This window comes from Simochromis diagramma, unplaced genomic scaffold (genome assembly GCF_900408965.1).
Source record: "Simochromis diagramma unplaced genomic scaffold, fSimDia1.1 OVJJ01000324.1, whole genome shotgun sequence".
NCBI lineage: Eukaryota > Metazoa > Chordata > Actinopteri > Cichliformes > Cichlidae > Simochromis > Simochromis diagramma.
This window is the reverse complement of record NW_024386918.1, coordinates 163,032-178,872: the sequence shown is the minus strand read 5'-3', so window position 1 is coordinate 178,872 and position 15,841 is coordinate 163,032. Positions and strand designations below refer to the sequence as shown.

Here is a 15,841-nt window from a genome sequence, read left to right as displayed (position 1 = left end):
AAACTTTATCAATATTCATTTTATCTAATAACAAAGTCCTCAGGCTTCTTCAGTCTCCAGTAACTGAAGAAGTCACTTGCATGAGTGATGAAACGTTTCTCTCACTGAAAACGCCATGTCCAGATGAACACAATCAACTTTTGGAGACTTTATGTTTGATTAAATTATAAATTCTTGAATATTTTGTGTACCTGTCCAGGACCTGCAGATGAGAATTAAATACTAGCTAAATCTAGGATAAGGCACCTTATTACCTCATAAACTAAATGGGTGAATGTGGTTTACAGGTACAGCCACTCATGATTGCTGCTAACAGCCAAATGTCAACCGGTTGTCAGCTGATCGGAGTACCCCCCTCCTTCTCCTGGGACATATCTACTTTCCACTATAAACACACCCCTTTGACTTGAATTATTACCTGTAAAAGATTTTATGAGAAATCTTGTAGTCACCAAAACTATTCCCATATTGGGGGGTTGCTGCTTGCCTGTAGAAGGAAGGCTTTTATTTCACGATCATTAATAAGTGGTGATTGTTTCAATGAAATACAGATAAAGCACGGCAGCTGAACAACAAGCATTAAAATGTAAAAAGCTTAACTCCCTTATTTTAATGTCATAAAATTCAGGAAAATTCAAAGAAGAAGATTGTTTGTATAACAGTGTTCTGTCAGTACTTTCTGTCAGTGATTTCTGCAGGACTACTATGTGCGTCTGTTAAAATCACAGTTGGACATAGAGAGGATATTTGGGCTGGGGTGGGAGGGGTCAGAGAGCTGTTTGAATAATCGCCTAATGTGTTACAAGTAGTGATTTATCAGAGATGTACAGAGCAGAAGGGTTTAAAACAAAAAACGCAGTTACACCAGCCAATTTACTGCATTTTAAAATTATGCAATCCATACATTATTAGTAAAACTACTATTTTGTGCCCCTCTCCTACAGAATCTTTTTACTGACCCTATTAATCACCCCAGTTGTTTAGAACAAAGTGCCACAAATTTCTGGCAGAAAAACGCAGGCACATACACACATTTTGAGTGCTCTATGGCAGCTTGTTTAAATTGCATTAATTGCTGGGTGTTGCACAATCCAGCAAGTGCTTAATTCACATTTCAGTTTTGATTTTGACCATAGAGAGCAAGCATCACTGTCTGTCTTCTGTCTTGCGTGTTTGGTATGCACAACCTCTATTTTATTTGGTGCAAGCAAACATTTATGTTGGTTTTTTATAGAAAGGCTTAAAGTAATGGTTCTGTTATAAGTATTTAAAAGGTAAATGAATGCACACTCCTCCCCCTGCTGGATATGCAAGACATTACAACTGGTTTTCCTAAATGCCACTTATGGGTGTTCCTGCTCATGGTTGCATGGTCCATGTCACAGACAAGATATATCACTACTGCTAAGAATCGGCTAAGCATCCATCATCGTCCTGTTAGGGACCAGGTGGCCATTTTAAGTGGCTGTATATACTGTGAGGGGCGAGTAAGACTAGAAGGAAAAACTATATAAATCCAGTACATTTAACCCTTTTAGGGTTTTCCATCAGAGTATGTCGACTTTATCAATAGGCGCTGTTTTAAACAGGATCAAATGTTTGCTTATCCAAATGTGTTTAAAAAGTGACTAATGTCAGTGAGAGAGATTTGTTTTTTCAAAGTGAATGGAATTATGATTTTATTTGTCTCTGAAGCTTTTGGAAACTGTAATGAAAATCACAGAATATGCTCTGAGCTACACAGAACTGTGCTCTATCCCTTAGGTATGTGCGTATTTTGGGTAATGTAGTCCATGCGATCCAGATCAAAACCAAGCTGTGCCAGCTGGTCGAGGTGATGATGGAGAGACGAGATGACCTGTCCTTCTGCCAGGAGATGAAGTTCAGGTCAGTAGAACCAGCTACCAGTTAGGACACTGTTTGCTTGCACATCACTGAGGAAAAAAACACATCTTCTACTTTTTATACCAGCTGCTTGCACTTACTGACTTAATGCATTTTAACTGAAGAACACATCCTATTCACTTAGATTTTCTTCTTCCACTTATTCGATTCAGAGTTGGATGGGGGGGGGGTTGAAGCTTTTCCCAGCTGTCACAGGGCAAAAGGCAGGGTACACTCTGGACAGGTCCCCAGGTATCACTGAGAGACAGACATTGACGCTTACATTGACACGTTTGGCCAATTTAGACTCGCAAATTAACATAACCCTTTGAATATCTTCTGACTGTTTGGGGAAGCTAGACTACCCGAGAGAAGATGCAGACTTCACACAGAAAGGTCCCAGGTGGCCAATGGGTTTGAAACAAGCACCGTCCATCACCAAGCTGCGACGCAATAGTGCAGCCTGCTGCCCCTCCGCTTGTTATTTACATAGAAATGTATTGCCCCTTTGGCCATAATGGAATTTTTCACTCATGGTGTTTTGTAGGAACAAGATGGTGGAATATCTGACAGACTGGGTAATGGGAACCTCCAACCAAGCTGCTGATGATGACATCAAGTGCCTGACAAGGTGCATCTCTGTTAAATATATGCTATAAAACCATTGTATTGTCAGGAAATGATGAACTCCCTTCTCATTGTTTTCATATTTGTCTGTGTGTCTGTTTGTGTGCATGCATGCATGTGTAATGTGCGATGCTAAGGGACCTGGACCAAGCCAGTATGGAGGCTGTAGTATCACTGTTAGCTGGTCTTCCTTTGCAGCCAGAGGAGGGAGATGGAGTAGAGCTGATGGAGGCCAAATCTCAGCTCTTCTTGAAGTAAGAACACATCAACATTTTACCTTTTCTGTGGCATAAAAGACAGTACTTGATCATTAATTTATCTCAACAGTAGCTCACAATCATCAGAAATTTTATGTTTGAATGCTGATGCTCTCACAGCCACAAGTACTATGTACAACCTCGCTCTGCAATAAGTGCAATGCATCATGGCCAAAGACAGAGGAAGAGGAAATTGATTATGGGCAATGTTTAAGGATGTGAGATGGTGTTTTAGAGATGAAGAGAGTGTCAGACAGGATCATGTATGTGAGGCTGGACACTCAGGGGAAGGAGAAAAGGACTTGTATCAGTTGGCTAGCCAAAGAGATTGAGCGGGAAAGGACGTACACCCTGTTATGCTGGGCAGACACTGTGCGATTTTTTTGCCCATTTTGAGCCGATTTTTGAGTTGTGCGACCGTTTTGGCGATTGGCCCGATTTTGGCCTTCATCGTGCATCGTGTAGTATACGTGGGGTAACGAGAAGCGATTAACACCTCACGACCAGCTCCCGATCATCAATCGCTTGGTCGTGAGGGTGTCACCGCAGTTTCTCACACTGTGCACGCACAAACACAAATGTCAGCGAAAAAGACGGCGCAGCACGGCAGTGCAGCGTGTGATCTGGACACAAGCGATGGAGGCACAACTTGTAGAACTTTGGAAAGCTCATCCGAGCCTTTTCGATGTGGCCTCACAAAATTATCACGACCACAACAACCGTGAAAATAGTTGGATCTGCACTGCTGCTCAATCACAGCTGCCTGATCATGTTTTTCATTAGCAATTTAGCAAAGTTGATGGTGGTGGTGTGTCTGTGTGAGTGAAAGACAGAGAGGGAGAGCGACAGAATTTCTGTTATAACCTTCATTTTATGTACGCACAGTGTGAGCACTCAGGTCGCATCAGAGCATCGGGTCGTATAGTGTGAGACCTGCATCGTGACCTGCGAACTTCTCGCAGGTCATCGCACAGTGTCTGCCCAGCATTAAGGTGATTAGAGATTGAGATGGAAACGTACTAACAAATGAAGAGAGTGCGCTGAGAAAGTGAGAGAAATAATTTATGAATGTAAAAATGAGACCGATCAGTAGGGCTGGGCCATATCATACCATTTTTTGGTAGAGCATGCAAGTGGGCCGTCGTTATTACTAAACCGATTTTATTTGGAACACGGCGCTCAAAAATCTGTCAAAAAATGTTTTAGTACGACTTTGCTAAGCTACGAAGCTGCACCGCTTCATGGATTGTCGGAGCGTTACGGCTACCGTAGTCAGGAGCCTCGCGGAGTGATACGTATTGTGCTTCAACAGAATATTACCGTATTGTGTGTGTGTATAACCTCTTTTTAAGTCTGAGCAAAGCTGCTTAGAGAGATTGGGATCAGAGGACAGGCGCAACGGCAGGCTAATGGAGAACTAGCTAACACTGCTGAGAGGACCAGTCACTGGCTATGGTTAAAAAGGGCTGACATCACTTGGGCAGCTAAGGCAGTCAGCTAACCACGATACACATGCCCACGATTGATCGACCCGTGATGGGCCTGCCTCAACAGGGGTCGTCAAAAGGGTAAAACTTAACATTAGAGGTTTTGCTGGTTGACTGATAAGGCTGTCTTAGGGCCTTCTGGGGACTGTGCAGTTAACATCATTGTTACGTCCCCACGATGAAGGTCTAGGGGTGTGTGGGGGGACTGGTAACATATGGGTCCGGAACAGAATGAAAGGAGAACAGACAGAGGTGTCTAGTAAATAAAATAATTTTTATTATAGATGAACTTAACATAAAGAGCCGACAACGCCGTTTTACCAATAACACTTGGAAAAAAAAAAGGTCGCAACAACAAGAACAGAACAACCAAACAAAAAACTCCACAGCACGAGGAAGCACTTCCAGGGGCCCACAAGCCCACACGACTCGCATGTAGCAGCTACACTGCTTCCACAACTCCCCACTATAGGATCTCTCCCGACACCTTCGACACACAATGTGGGAACACCAGAGGAAAAACCACCCTCCTACATCCAGATCATCCCCAGCTTATATGACCTCAGAGAGGTGATTGCTGACTGGGCCCAGGTGGTAAATGAGGCTAATGAGAAGGGCTGGGTATCGTCACTGATTTCTAGAATCGATTCAATTCCGATTCACAAGGTCCCGAATCGATTCGATCCACGATTTGATTTAATTCGATTCGATTTAAATCTGGGAAATTTTGACAGTCAGAAATAATTCAGATCAGTACATTTACATATTTTGTATCAATAAAAAGGAAGCTGACACACGCGAGACTTTATCAAAGGTGTGAGCATCACAGCAGAGGCCTTTGTGTCAAAGTAGCTGAAGATAAAACACAGAAAAACATGAAGGTGATTTTCCTGGCCTGGGAATTTATAAAAATATTCTGCAGTACATCAAAAACGAAAGAAAACCATTAATTAAATGAACATTACCTCTGAAGTTACAGCAGGATTTATTAGAGACACGGCTAAGCGTTTTGCATTTTGCATAATTTTAAAAAGTTTAAATTTGTTCAATATTGAACAGCAGAAATGAGGTTTTCTTTTCGGAAGAATGTAAAAGGGAAAAAAAACAGTGGCCGACAGCGCTGTAAACAACGGTAGACTTGTGCGTAACAAGCAAGCGAATAATGAAGAAAAGGGAAACTGTTCTTGAAGTACAGAGAGAGAGAGAGAGAGCTGTGCATCGCCGTGGAAGCAAAACAGCAAAAGTCAGAGTGAATTCATGACGATGTTTATGTGAAGCGTAGTTTGGAGCTTCTTTTGCTGCTGGTTCGGTCAATGTTGTTTGGAGAGAGATCAAACTAACAGCTTTAGAATCGGCTCATAAAGGGCGTGAACACAAAGCGCGGACCCGCCGACACATCAGAATCAGCGAGCTGTCGGCTTTCAGCCCCGACCGTGAGAAAGGCGACATCTCACTGATTCTGGTCCGCGGGTCGCGCTGTGTGTTTAAGTCTACAGGGAGTGCAGAATTATTAGGCAAGTTGTATTTTTGAGGAATAATGTTATTATTGAACAACAACCATGTTCTCAATGAACCCAAAAAACTCATTAATATCAAAGCTGAATGTTTTTGGAAGTAGTTTCTAGTTTGTTTTTAGTTTTAGCTATTTTAGGGGGATATCTGTGTGTGCAGGTGACTATTACTGTGCATAATTATTAGGCAACTTAACAAAAAACAAATATATACCCATTTCAATTATTTATTTTTACCAGTGAAACCAATATAACATCCCCACATTCACAAATATACATTTCTGACATTCAAAAACAAAACAAAAACAAATCAGCGACCAATATAGCCACCTTTCTTTGCAAGGACACTCAAAAGCCTGCCATCCATGGATTCTGTCAGTGTTTTGATCTGTTCACCATCAACATTGCGTGCAGCAGCAACCACAGCCTCCCAGACACTGTTCAGAGAGGTGTACTGTTTTCCCTCCTTGTAAATCTCACATTTGATGATGGACCACAGGTTCTCAGTGGGGTTCAGATCAGGTGAACAAGGAGGCCATGTCATTAGTTTTTCTTCTTTTATACGCTTTCTTGCCAGCCACGCTGTGGAGTACTTGGACGCGTGTGATGGAGCATTGTCCTGCATGAAAATCATGTTTTTCTTGAAGGATGCAGACTTCTTCCTGCACCACTGCTTGAAGAAGGTGTCTTCCAGAAACTGGCAGTAGGACTGGGAGTTGAGCTTGACTCCATCCTCAACCTGAAAAGGCTCCACAAGCTCATCTTTGATGATACCAGCCCAAACCAGTACTCCACCTCCACCTTGCTGGCGTCTGAGTCAGACTGGAGCTCTCTGCCCTTTACCAATCCAGCCACGGGCCCATCCATCTGGCCCATCAAGACTCACTCTCATTTCATCAGTCCATAAAACCTTAGAAAAACCAGTCTTGAGATATTTCTTGGCCCAGTCTTGACGTTTCAGCTTGTGTGTCTTGTTCAGTGGTGGTCGTCTTTCAGCCTTTCTTACCTTGGCCATGTCTCTGAGTATTGCACACCTTGTGCTTTTGGGCACTCCAGTGATGTTGCAGCTCTGAAATATGGCCAAACTGGTGGCAAGTGGCATCTTGGCAGCTGCACGCTTGACTTTTCTCAGTTCATGGGCAGTTATTTTGCGTCTTGGTTTTTCCACACGCTTCTTGCGACCCTGTTGACTATTTTGAATGAAACGCTTGATTGTTCGATGATCACGCTTCAGAAGCTTTGCAATTTTGAGACTGCTGCATCCCTCTGCAAGATATCTCACTATTTTTGACTTTTCTGAGCCTGTCAAGTCCTTCTTTTGACCCATTTTGCCAAAGGAAAGGACGTTGCCTAATAATTATGCACACCTGATATAGGGTGTTGATGTCATTAGACCACACCCCTTCTCATTACAGAGATGCACATCACCTAATATGCTTAATTGGTAGTAGGCTTTCGAGCCTATACAGCTTGGAGTAAGACAACATGCATGAAGAGGATGATGTGGACAAAATACTCATTTGCCTAATAATTCTGCACTCCCTGTATGTGCAGAATCCGTGTACCTGCTCTCATTTACTGTCTTAGCTGTTTGGTGGTTGTTGAAATTTTGTGAGATTTCACCAGAGATTCTGGCATTTCGGGCAAAATAAATTTATATTAAAAAATCGATTCAGGATTTTAATGAATCGATTTTACGTTATCCAAGCCAGAATTGATTTTAATCGATAAATCGATTGTAAAAACCCACCCCTACTAATGAGCAGCAGCTGTGTCCTGGAGAGAGAGAAGAGCAAGAGAGAGACAGAGGGGCGGAGCAAGAGAGGAAGAGCGGGGCGGATAGAAGAAAATAAACTGTAGAAAACTAAACAGCAGAAAGAAGAAGAGAAATAACAATTTAGCATAAACCAGTGACACACTCCAGGGCTTGATCAACCCAGGGCCTCCTTGGATGAGGGTGTCTAGTGATAATGGCCGAAACACCCAATGAATCCAAGGTCCACTACTGAGTATGTGTCCCAAATTTTAATATGATAATGTAGATCAGATCCCTAATGCCTAAACCTAACCAAGGAAAAATGGCAGTTTAGCTTGGATAAAAGATCGAAAGTTGAGGCAAACTACGATGTGTGCCGCTGGTAAAGTTTCTGGGCTGCCTTTCCTCATAACAGCCATCCCTCAAGATTTTCTCCATTTAAAGCAATGCATTATCAGGGATTGTAACCTCTAGTCCTTTTACTGAATCAGAATTGTGGATATTATACATGGTTATGCTCAGGATATGTCGGCCAATTTCCACTGGAAATGCCTTTTGGTTAAGCTGCTAGCAAGGAATTTGCACTTGCACTAAATTTTTATATAGCTTTAAAGCACATAAAAAACAGCTGCTTGTTTAAGTTAAAATACATTGATGGGGTTTTTTCCACTAATAAAGTTGTGGAGTTGTAAAGTATTTTGTCTCGCGTCAATTATATCGTCAGTGATATTGTTATCACAAATTTTCAAATATATATCGTGATAAATATTTTTGGCCATGTTGCCCTGCCCTACCGATCAGGACAGATGAAGTACAGTCATAGAATTAGGAAGTGCAGTGGATTCACTGTGTCTTTATGGATTCGCTAGCTTAGTTAAGCTTGTAGCTGACTAGCTACCAGTAATGCCCTTTTTCACCGTTCCCTCCTGCACCTTTGGCACTCAGTGTGTAAGATATTTAGCTACTCCTCAGCCTTTAGTAATGATGATGCCTGTAAGAAATTTAGGCTGTATACTGCTTTGGAAGCTAGGCTCAATGCACAAGTACTCTCTGAAACTATGGGTTTCAGAGTGTAGCACTGAGTATGCCGTTTCCTATGTGATAGAGAGAGATAAGATAAGATAAGATAAAACTTTATTAATCCCTCGGGTGGGTTCCTCTGGGAAATTCGGTTTCCAAAAGCACAGCACCGACAGAAGTTACAGAGTTACAGAATATTATATATGTATATACACACACACACACACACACACACACACACACACACACACACACACACACACACACACACACATAAATACAGAGACAAATATAAATAAAATATACGAAGGGGATAAATAGAATAAATAGGAATAAAAATAAAAATACAAGTGAATTGCACATTTCAAGTATTGAGTCTATTGCACCGTTGACTATTAACAAAAGTATTGCACAAAAGGTATTGCACAGTGAGGTGAAGAGGCACTACGGCTTAGTTGTTCCCCCCTCCTTTGTCCACCTGTCTCCCCTCCCTCTCCCCTCCAGAGAGGAGTTAAACAGTCTGATGGTGTGTGGGACAAAGGAGTTTTTAAGTCTGTTAGTTCTTGTCTTGGGGAGAAGCAACCTGTCACTGAACAGACTCTTCTGGTTGTTAATGGCCGTGTGCAGAGGATGCCCAGCATTGTCCATAATGTCCAGCAGTTTCTTTAGTGTCCTTTTCTCTGCCACTGTCACCAGAGTGTCCAGCTTCATGCCGACCACAGAGCCAGCCTTCCTGATCAGTTTCTCCAGCCTGGATGAGTCCTTCTTTGCTGTGCTGCTCCCCCAGCACACCACAGCATAGAACAGTACTCCAGCAACCACTGACTGGTAAAACATCCTCAGGAGCTTCCTGCAGATGTTAAAAGACCTCAGCCTCCTGAGGAAGTACAGTCGGCTTTGGGCTTTTTTATACAGGTGCTCTGTGTTGCATGACCAGTCCAGTTTGTTGTCCACCCACAGCCCGAGGTACTTGTACTTGTTGACCACCTCCACCTCCTCCCCCTCTATCTGAACCGGCAGTGGACCTTCTCTGGACCTCCCGAAGTCCACAACCAGTTCCTTAGTCTTTGAGGTGTTGAGTTGCAGGTGGTTTGTGTGACTCCGTGCGACAAAGTTCCTCACCAGACTTCTGTACTCCTCTTCCTGATCATCCCAGATACACCCCATGATGGCATGAGGCCTTTAGCGCTCGAAGCAGCTGTGAAAACAGGCTGACTAGTTTTCAACTGAAGCCCTCATTACACCGCCAACCCATTTATGTCTCAGAGGTCACTAAATTAAAAGTCAGAAACCAGAAACCTGGTTACAGGATGTTGTTTATGTTAGTTTAAATGAGTCAGCACCCCTGAGTAATCCTATCTGTCTCTGAGGTCTATGGGCAATTCCTTGAACTTGATGACTTGGTTTGTTCTCTGACATATACTGTCAAATATGGGATCTTATATAGTCAGGTGTGTGCCTTTCCATATTATGTCCAGTCAATGAAATTTACCATCATTGGACCCAAATCAAGTCGTAGAAACATCTGACAAATGATTACTTTGTCAATTTGGGTTTTTGTTTGTTTTAGTTTTAGGGATCTTTATAGGGCTAATTATCAACCTCTGTTATGAGGAAAAGTCACATCTATCAATATGTGTGTAGTTCATAAATTTCTTTATGTGTTTTAAAAAAAATCTTTCTTTTCCAACCCTAATTGCCAACTGCATATCTTCATAAAACTTCATGAAAGACAGCTGAGGGTACATGAAAATATCTTATAGTTAGTTAGAACAATGAGCGATATGTCACTTCCAAACATATATTATTGCTGGGCATCAAATATTGGAACATTGTTGTTAGCTCCAGTTGGATGGTGTTGGAAGGAGCTTTACTTGAACACATCTCTCCTTCAGCTTTTCTAGGCTCTAGACTACCTTTCATACAGCCAGTCTCAACCTATCCAATTTATTATTCAATCCAGATGTTTTTGATAAAGTTAAAATTTAGAATAAATTTATATCACCGCTTATGGCCACAGCATGGTGGTGGAATTGGTGTAACACGCTGAGGCGTGAAGGGCTAAGCATGGGGCCTGGCAGTATGAGGTCATTAAGTTTGGCAGTTTGCTGGTAGAGGAAGGAGGAGTTGAAGACTAGGGGGGCTTTGTTGTTGTGATGGACAAGATTGTGTGGAATGTACCAGGGTTAAGTTGAACCATTCACCTCCTCTGGAGTAGGGCTGGGCCATATCATACCGTTCATGGTAATACCGGTATAATGTTGGGCAACAATAAGAAAATGAAATATCGCCATAGAATATGGGTAAAACGCGCATGCGCAGTGCCTTTGTTTTCATACGCATATGGTGGAAAAAGCATGGCGGCGATGGAGAATGACAAGGGTGAAAGTGGATCGTTGAATGAAACGGATGAACCAGAACTGGTTTGTAAAAATGCTGCAACTTCAGTGGTGTGGAACTGGTTTAGCTGTCCGTCAGATACACAACAAAGCACTATTTTTGGTAGAGCATGCTAGCGGGCCGTTATTACCATGTTTTTTGGGAAATACGGCGCACTTAAAATCAATCCATTGATTTTTCTGAAAATCGACAGTGCCCCTTATAATCCCGTGCGCCTTATGTATGAATTCTGGTTGTGTTTACTGACCTCGAAACGATTTTATGTCGTACACGGCGCTCGAAAATCTGTCAAATGTTTCAGTACGACTTTGCTAAGCTACGAAGCCGCACCGCTTGATGGATTGTCGGAGCATTACGGCTATCGTAGGCGGAGCCTCGCGGAGTGATACGTACTGTGCTTCAACATAATATTACAGTACTGTGTGTGTATAACCTCTTTTTAAGTTTTGTGGATATCATACATGGTTATGCTGAGGCCCAGAATCCTAAATGTCGGAGCAGGATCATCTGTCCAAGACATTAGAGAATGGGGGGAACACCCCCCCCCCCCCCAAAAAAAAAAAAAAAAAAAGACAGAAAGGACTGCTTTCTGGCTGTCCTCGCACTCTGCTTCTCTATTCTGCCAGACAGGCGGCGATGAAGCCACCCTCGTGGATTCCCAGCAGCAGTCTGACTAAGGTGTGGTCTGCTCAAACATGAACATTAAGAGGCTTATTTACTCACATAATAGTAAGATGCAAGGAGCCGTTCTTAAGGAAGGGAAGAAAAGAGAAAAGGCTGAGTTATCCAAAATTACATGAATCTTGAAAATCAGTGGCAACAGGTCTAATGAAGCCATTGATCCAGATTTGTTTTGTATCAAATTGTGGTTTATATGCATGGAGGAGGTCAGAAGAAAGGTACAATAGTATCTACAGCTACATACAGTGGTTTCGAGCTGCATTTCAGCCAGTGGTATTTGGAGATCTTGATGCAAGATCTTTCAAGTGTCCTTCAAGAAGTGTGGACAACTGCTAAAAGAAATGACAAGAAAGCTTACCTAATAGAGTTCAGGCTGTTTTGAAGAATAAAGGTGACTATACCAAATGAGTGTAGAACTGTACAAATTCAGTAACCGCCTTTAATCAGTGCACCTATTTCCCATTTTCCTCGCAAGAAATGGCGTGTATGAGAATACAGGGATGTCTCCTTGATGTTGGGAATGGGGCTGAACACTGAGACAAACCTCTGTTCAGCCCACTGCTGCAGATTGCAGTGTCATTGATGCCTGATTTCAGACAGAATTATACAGTTTACAACGGACCACGTTTACTTTTCCGTTTTGGTTTTTCATTTGTTTTGTTTTTGCCAAATACTGTCACATTCAGTACACTTCCAGTAATGATTTTACAACTGGGTTTCTGAAATTTGTCACTGAAAATGTGAACCCCCGTGAAGGTATACAAATAAAAGATGCACAGTATAGTGAGACTATAGAAAACCCATCTTTTCTCATTTAGCTGTTGTTTTTGGTGGTGTGCAGGTACTTTACTCTGTTCATGAACCTGCTGAATGACTGCAGTGAGGTGGAGGATGAAGGCCAGGCAGTTGGGGGACGTAAGAGAGGAATGTCCCGACGTCTGGCATCCCTTCGACATTGCACCATCCTAGCAATGTCCAATCTACTCAATGCTAATGTGGACAGTGGTCTTATGCACTCAATTGGTAAGTAAGGAAATATATAAGGCAAAATGAATCTGTTGTGAGGAAGTCCAGTAGTTTATTTTAGTAAATTTACATTTTGGTTTCCTCTTTTTCAGGTCTCGGTTATCACAAAGATCTTCAGACTCGAGCCACATTTATGGAAGTGCTGACCAAGATCCTTCAACAGGGAACAGAGTTTGACACACTGGCTGAGACTGTGTTGGCTGACCGCTTTGAGAGGCTGGTAGAGCTGGTCACCATGATGGGAGACCAAGGAGAGCTGCCCATTGCCATGGCATTAGCTAATGTGGTTCCAGGGTCTCAATGGGTGTGTGGCTTCTTTTTGTTTTTGTTTTTAACCACGGATTTAAAATTGAATGTTGACATAATGTCGTAGGTAACATAATGCTACTACACATTTGCACAGACCTTTCAGAGGCCTTTTTTCCCTTTTTTAATGAATGGGTGTGTTCATAATGTTGCTTTAATACAGTGAAAGCCTATGTAATAGTACTGTATGTGTTTTCAGGATGAACTAGCACGAGTCCTGGTGACACTGTTTGATTCCCGACACCTACTCTACCAACTCCTGTGGAATATGTTTTCTAAAGAGGTGGAGCTAGCTGACTCCATGCAAACCCTCTTCAGAGGAAATAGCCTGGCCAGCAAGATAATGACCTTTTGTTTCAAGGTAGAAACCCTGCCTGACTCTTCTTGTGAATTCTTTAGAAATGCTTCTTAACTGCCTCTTAGGACATGTTGTTTGCATGATTTAAGCTGTCACTCTTTCTTTTTTCAGGTATACGGGGCAGCCTATCTACAGAAGTTACTGGAGCCTTTATTGAGAGGAGTCATCACAACCCCTGAACACATTAGCTTTGAGGTGGACCCCACCAGGTTAGTACCTCCATCTCTGCAGACAGCTTAGACTGAAAAACTGAAGCCCTTCTTTTTCTTAATGCCTTTTGAGAAATGGCCTAGGTAGCAGATGTTGGAGAAATTTAAGTGGTAACAAAATTATAGCATGCACAAGGAGGAGCTTCCTCTGCAAGTCACTGGCAAATTTCTTCTCATACGTTACGAATTTTGCGCTGCCAAACACTGGCTTTTTTTCCCGTTTGCCATAGTTTAGTCACTGGAACTGCTTCAAATAAAAAAACACAAACTATGTGTTGGATGCATGTATCAGCTAAGTGCTGCCCACTATTTCTGTATGGTCACAAGAACTGAAAGACTAATAGAACTGAGTTTTTTTTTGTTTGTTTTCTTGTCATCAGATTGGAACAAGGTGAGAACCTCGAAGAGAACCAGAGGAACCTGCTGCAAATCACTGAGCGCTTTTTTCAGGCCATCATTAGTTCATCAGGCGAATTTCCCCCACAGCTCCGCAGTGTCTGCCACTGTCTCTACCAGGTAGACCCCTGATTTTTTTCACTCCAACATGAGTCCACAGTTGCTCACTCAATTTGTCTGCTCTTGCCTGTGTGCACATAGTGTCACTTTAACATTTCAAGCTCCTACCTCTTCACTCTAAGGCCGCCTGATGCCGCTTGATTCACTGCTTCTACATAACATGAATCAGTGCACAACTATACAGAACTTTAAACTGCTGGACTCATAAGTTAGGACCTTTCAAAGATCCTTTAAAGCTTGAGATTTGGTGGAACAAGTTGCAGATGATTCTAGTGAAGAACCTGTTTTTCTTTTGTTTTTTTTTGTTTTTTAAGGTTTTGCCATCTTGACATCTAACAGGATCACTAGTCATTATTTTCAATTAAAAGCAAGGTTATCTGAAAACTTTATACAGTTTTTGTTGGTCACAGTCTTTTCCTTTTTCATCTTGACCTGAGATATTTTTTGATTCTCTTGATTTAAACTGAACTAAAACTGGTAATTTCTTTTCTATTAATCAGTTAACCTGCTAGTGCTAGACGTAATTGGCAGTGTGCACTACTGCCAAGTACAAGCTAGCAGAACCAGCGAGTTCTCTATGTACAAACACACAGTGCCTGTGACCATGTTAGCTGGATGTAATTTGTCCATTAAAAATATTCTGCATTTGACTGAACTATGAATTCCTACCTCAGTAGGAAAGTGGCTGCAAATGCAGTTTGTGTGTGCAAGCATAGCAAGTATTAATCACACACATGAATCCATGTGATATTCCACATTAAAACACTATGGTCTGCAGGATTGTTGATACAGTCCAGCCCATACTTTTTCATAACCCTGGCAAGTTTTGACTTAGTTACTTTTATTCAATCAGCAAGTTTTTTAGTTTTTTTTAGTTTTTGTTTTTTTTTTACCAGAAATGGCACAAACGTCTCCCAAAAGATAATAAGATGATGTACAAGACGCATCATTTTGGAGGGAAAAAAAAAATCTCATCTTTTATTTACATTTGAGCAAAAAGTGTCACGTCCAAAATTATTCATACCCCACGCAATAATCAATAGAAAGACCTCGATTACAGCAATCAAACTCTTCCTATAATTGCAGACCAGCTTTTTGGTGTCTCCACAGGTATTTTTGTCCATTCATCTTTAGCAATGAGCTCCAACTCTTTCAGGTTGTAGAGTCTTCTTGCATCACCCTGATCTTTAGCTCCCTCCACATATTTTCAATTGGTTTCAAGTGAGGAGTCTGGCTGGGCCACTGCAAAACGTTAATGTTTTTGTCTGCTAACCATTTCTTCACCGCTTTTGCTGTGTGTTTTGGGTCATTGTCATGCTGAAATGTCCACTGGTGCCCAAGGCCAAGTTTCTCTGCAGACTGCCTGATGTTATTGTTGAGAATCTTCTTGTATTGCTCTTTTCTCATGGTGCCATTTACTGTGATTAGGTTCCCTGGTCTATTGGCTGAAACATAGCCCAAAGCATTAGGTTCCCAACACCATGTTTGACAGAGGGGATGGTGTTCTTAGCAAAACGTTTCTCCTTTTTTGCTTTTGTTTTGTTTTGTTTTCTATGCCAAATGAAGGAAACATCATTGTGTCCAAACAATTCAATTTTTTTTTCCATCTGATTGTAACACGGAAGACCAGAACTCTGCTTCTTTGTCCAGATGAGCATTTCCAAAGGCCAAGCAGGCTTTTGTGTGCCTTCTCTGGAGATGTGGCGTCTTCCTTGGTTTGCATTACTGGAACATAGCACTGTCCAGTTTCCGTTGGATTGTCTGCCTTGAGACATTGCCACTAGTAGAGCACAGATTCACCAG

General features: G+C 42.0%; 1 protein-coding gene across 1 annotated transcript in view; it reads left to right on the top strand.

Moving 5' to 3' along the window:
- Positions 1-15,841, top strand: part of nf1a (neurofibromin 1a) — a 143,178-nt gene that overhangs the window by 52,056 nt on the left and 75,281 nt on the right. Inside the window, exons 22-29 of the mRNA XM_040036473.1 lie at positions 1,765-1,887; positions 2,432-2,515; positions 2,649-2,765; positions 12,465-12,646; positions 12,742-12,953; positions 13,155-13,316; positions 13,425-13,522; positions 13,903-14,038. Of these exons, the coding sequence (XP_039892407.1) occupies positions 1,765-1,887; positions 2,432-2,515; positions 2,649-2,765; positions 12,465-12,646; positions 12,742-12,953; positions 13,155-13,316; positions 13,425-13,522; positions 13,903-14,038 (1,114 nt within the window). The remainder of the gene's footprint in view (positions 1-1,764; positions 1,888-2,431; positions 2,516-2,648; positions 2,766-12,464; positions 12,647-12,741; positions 12,954-13,154; positions 13,317-13,424; positions 13,523-13,902; positions 14,039-15,841) is intronic.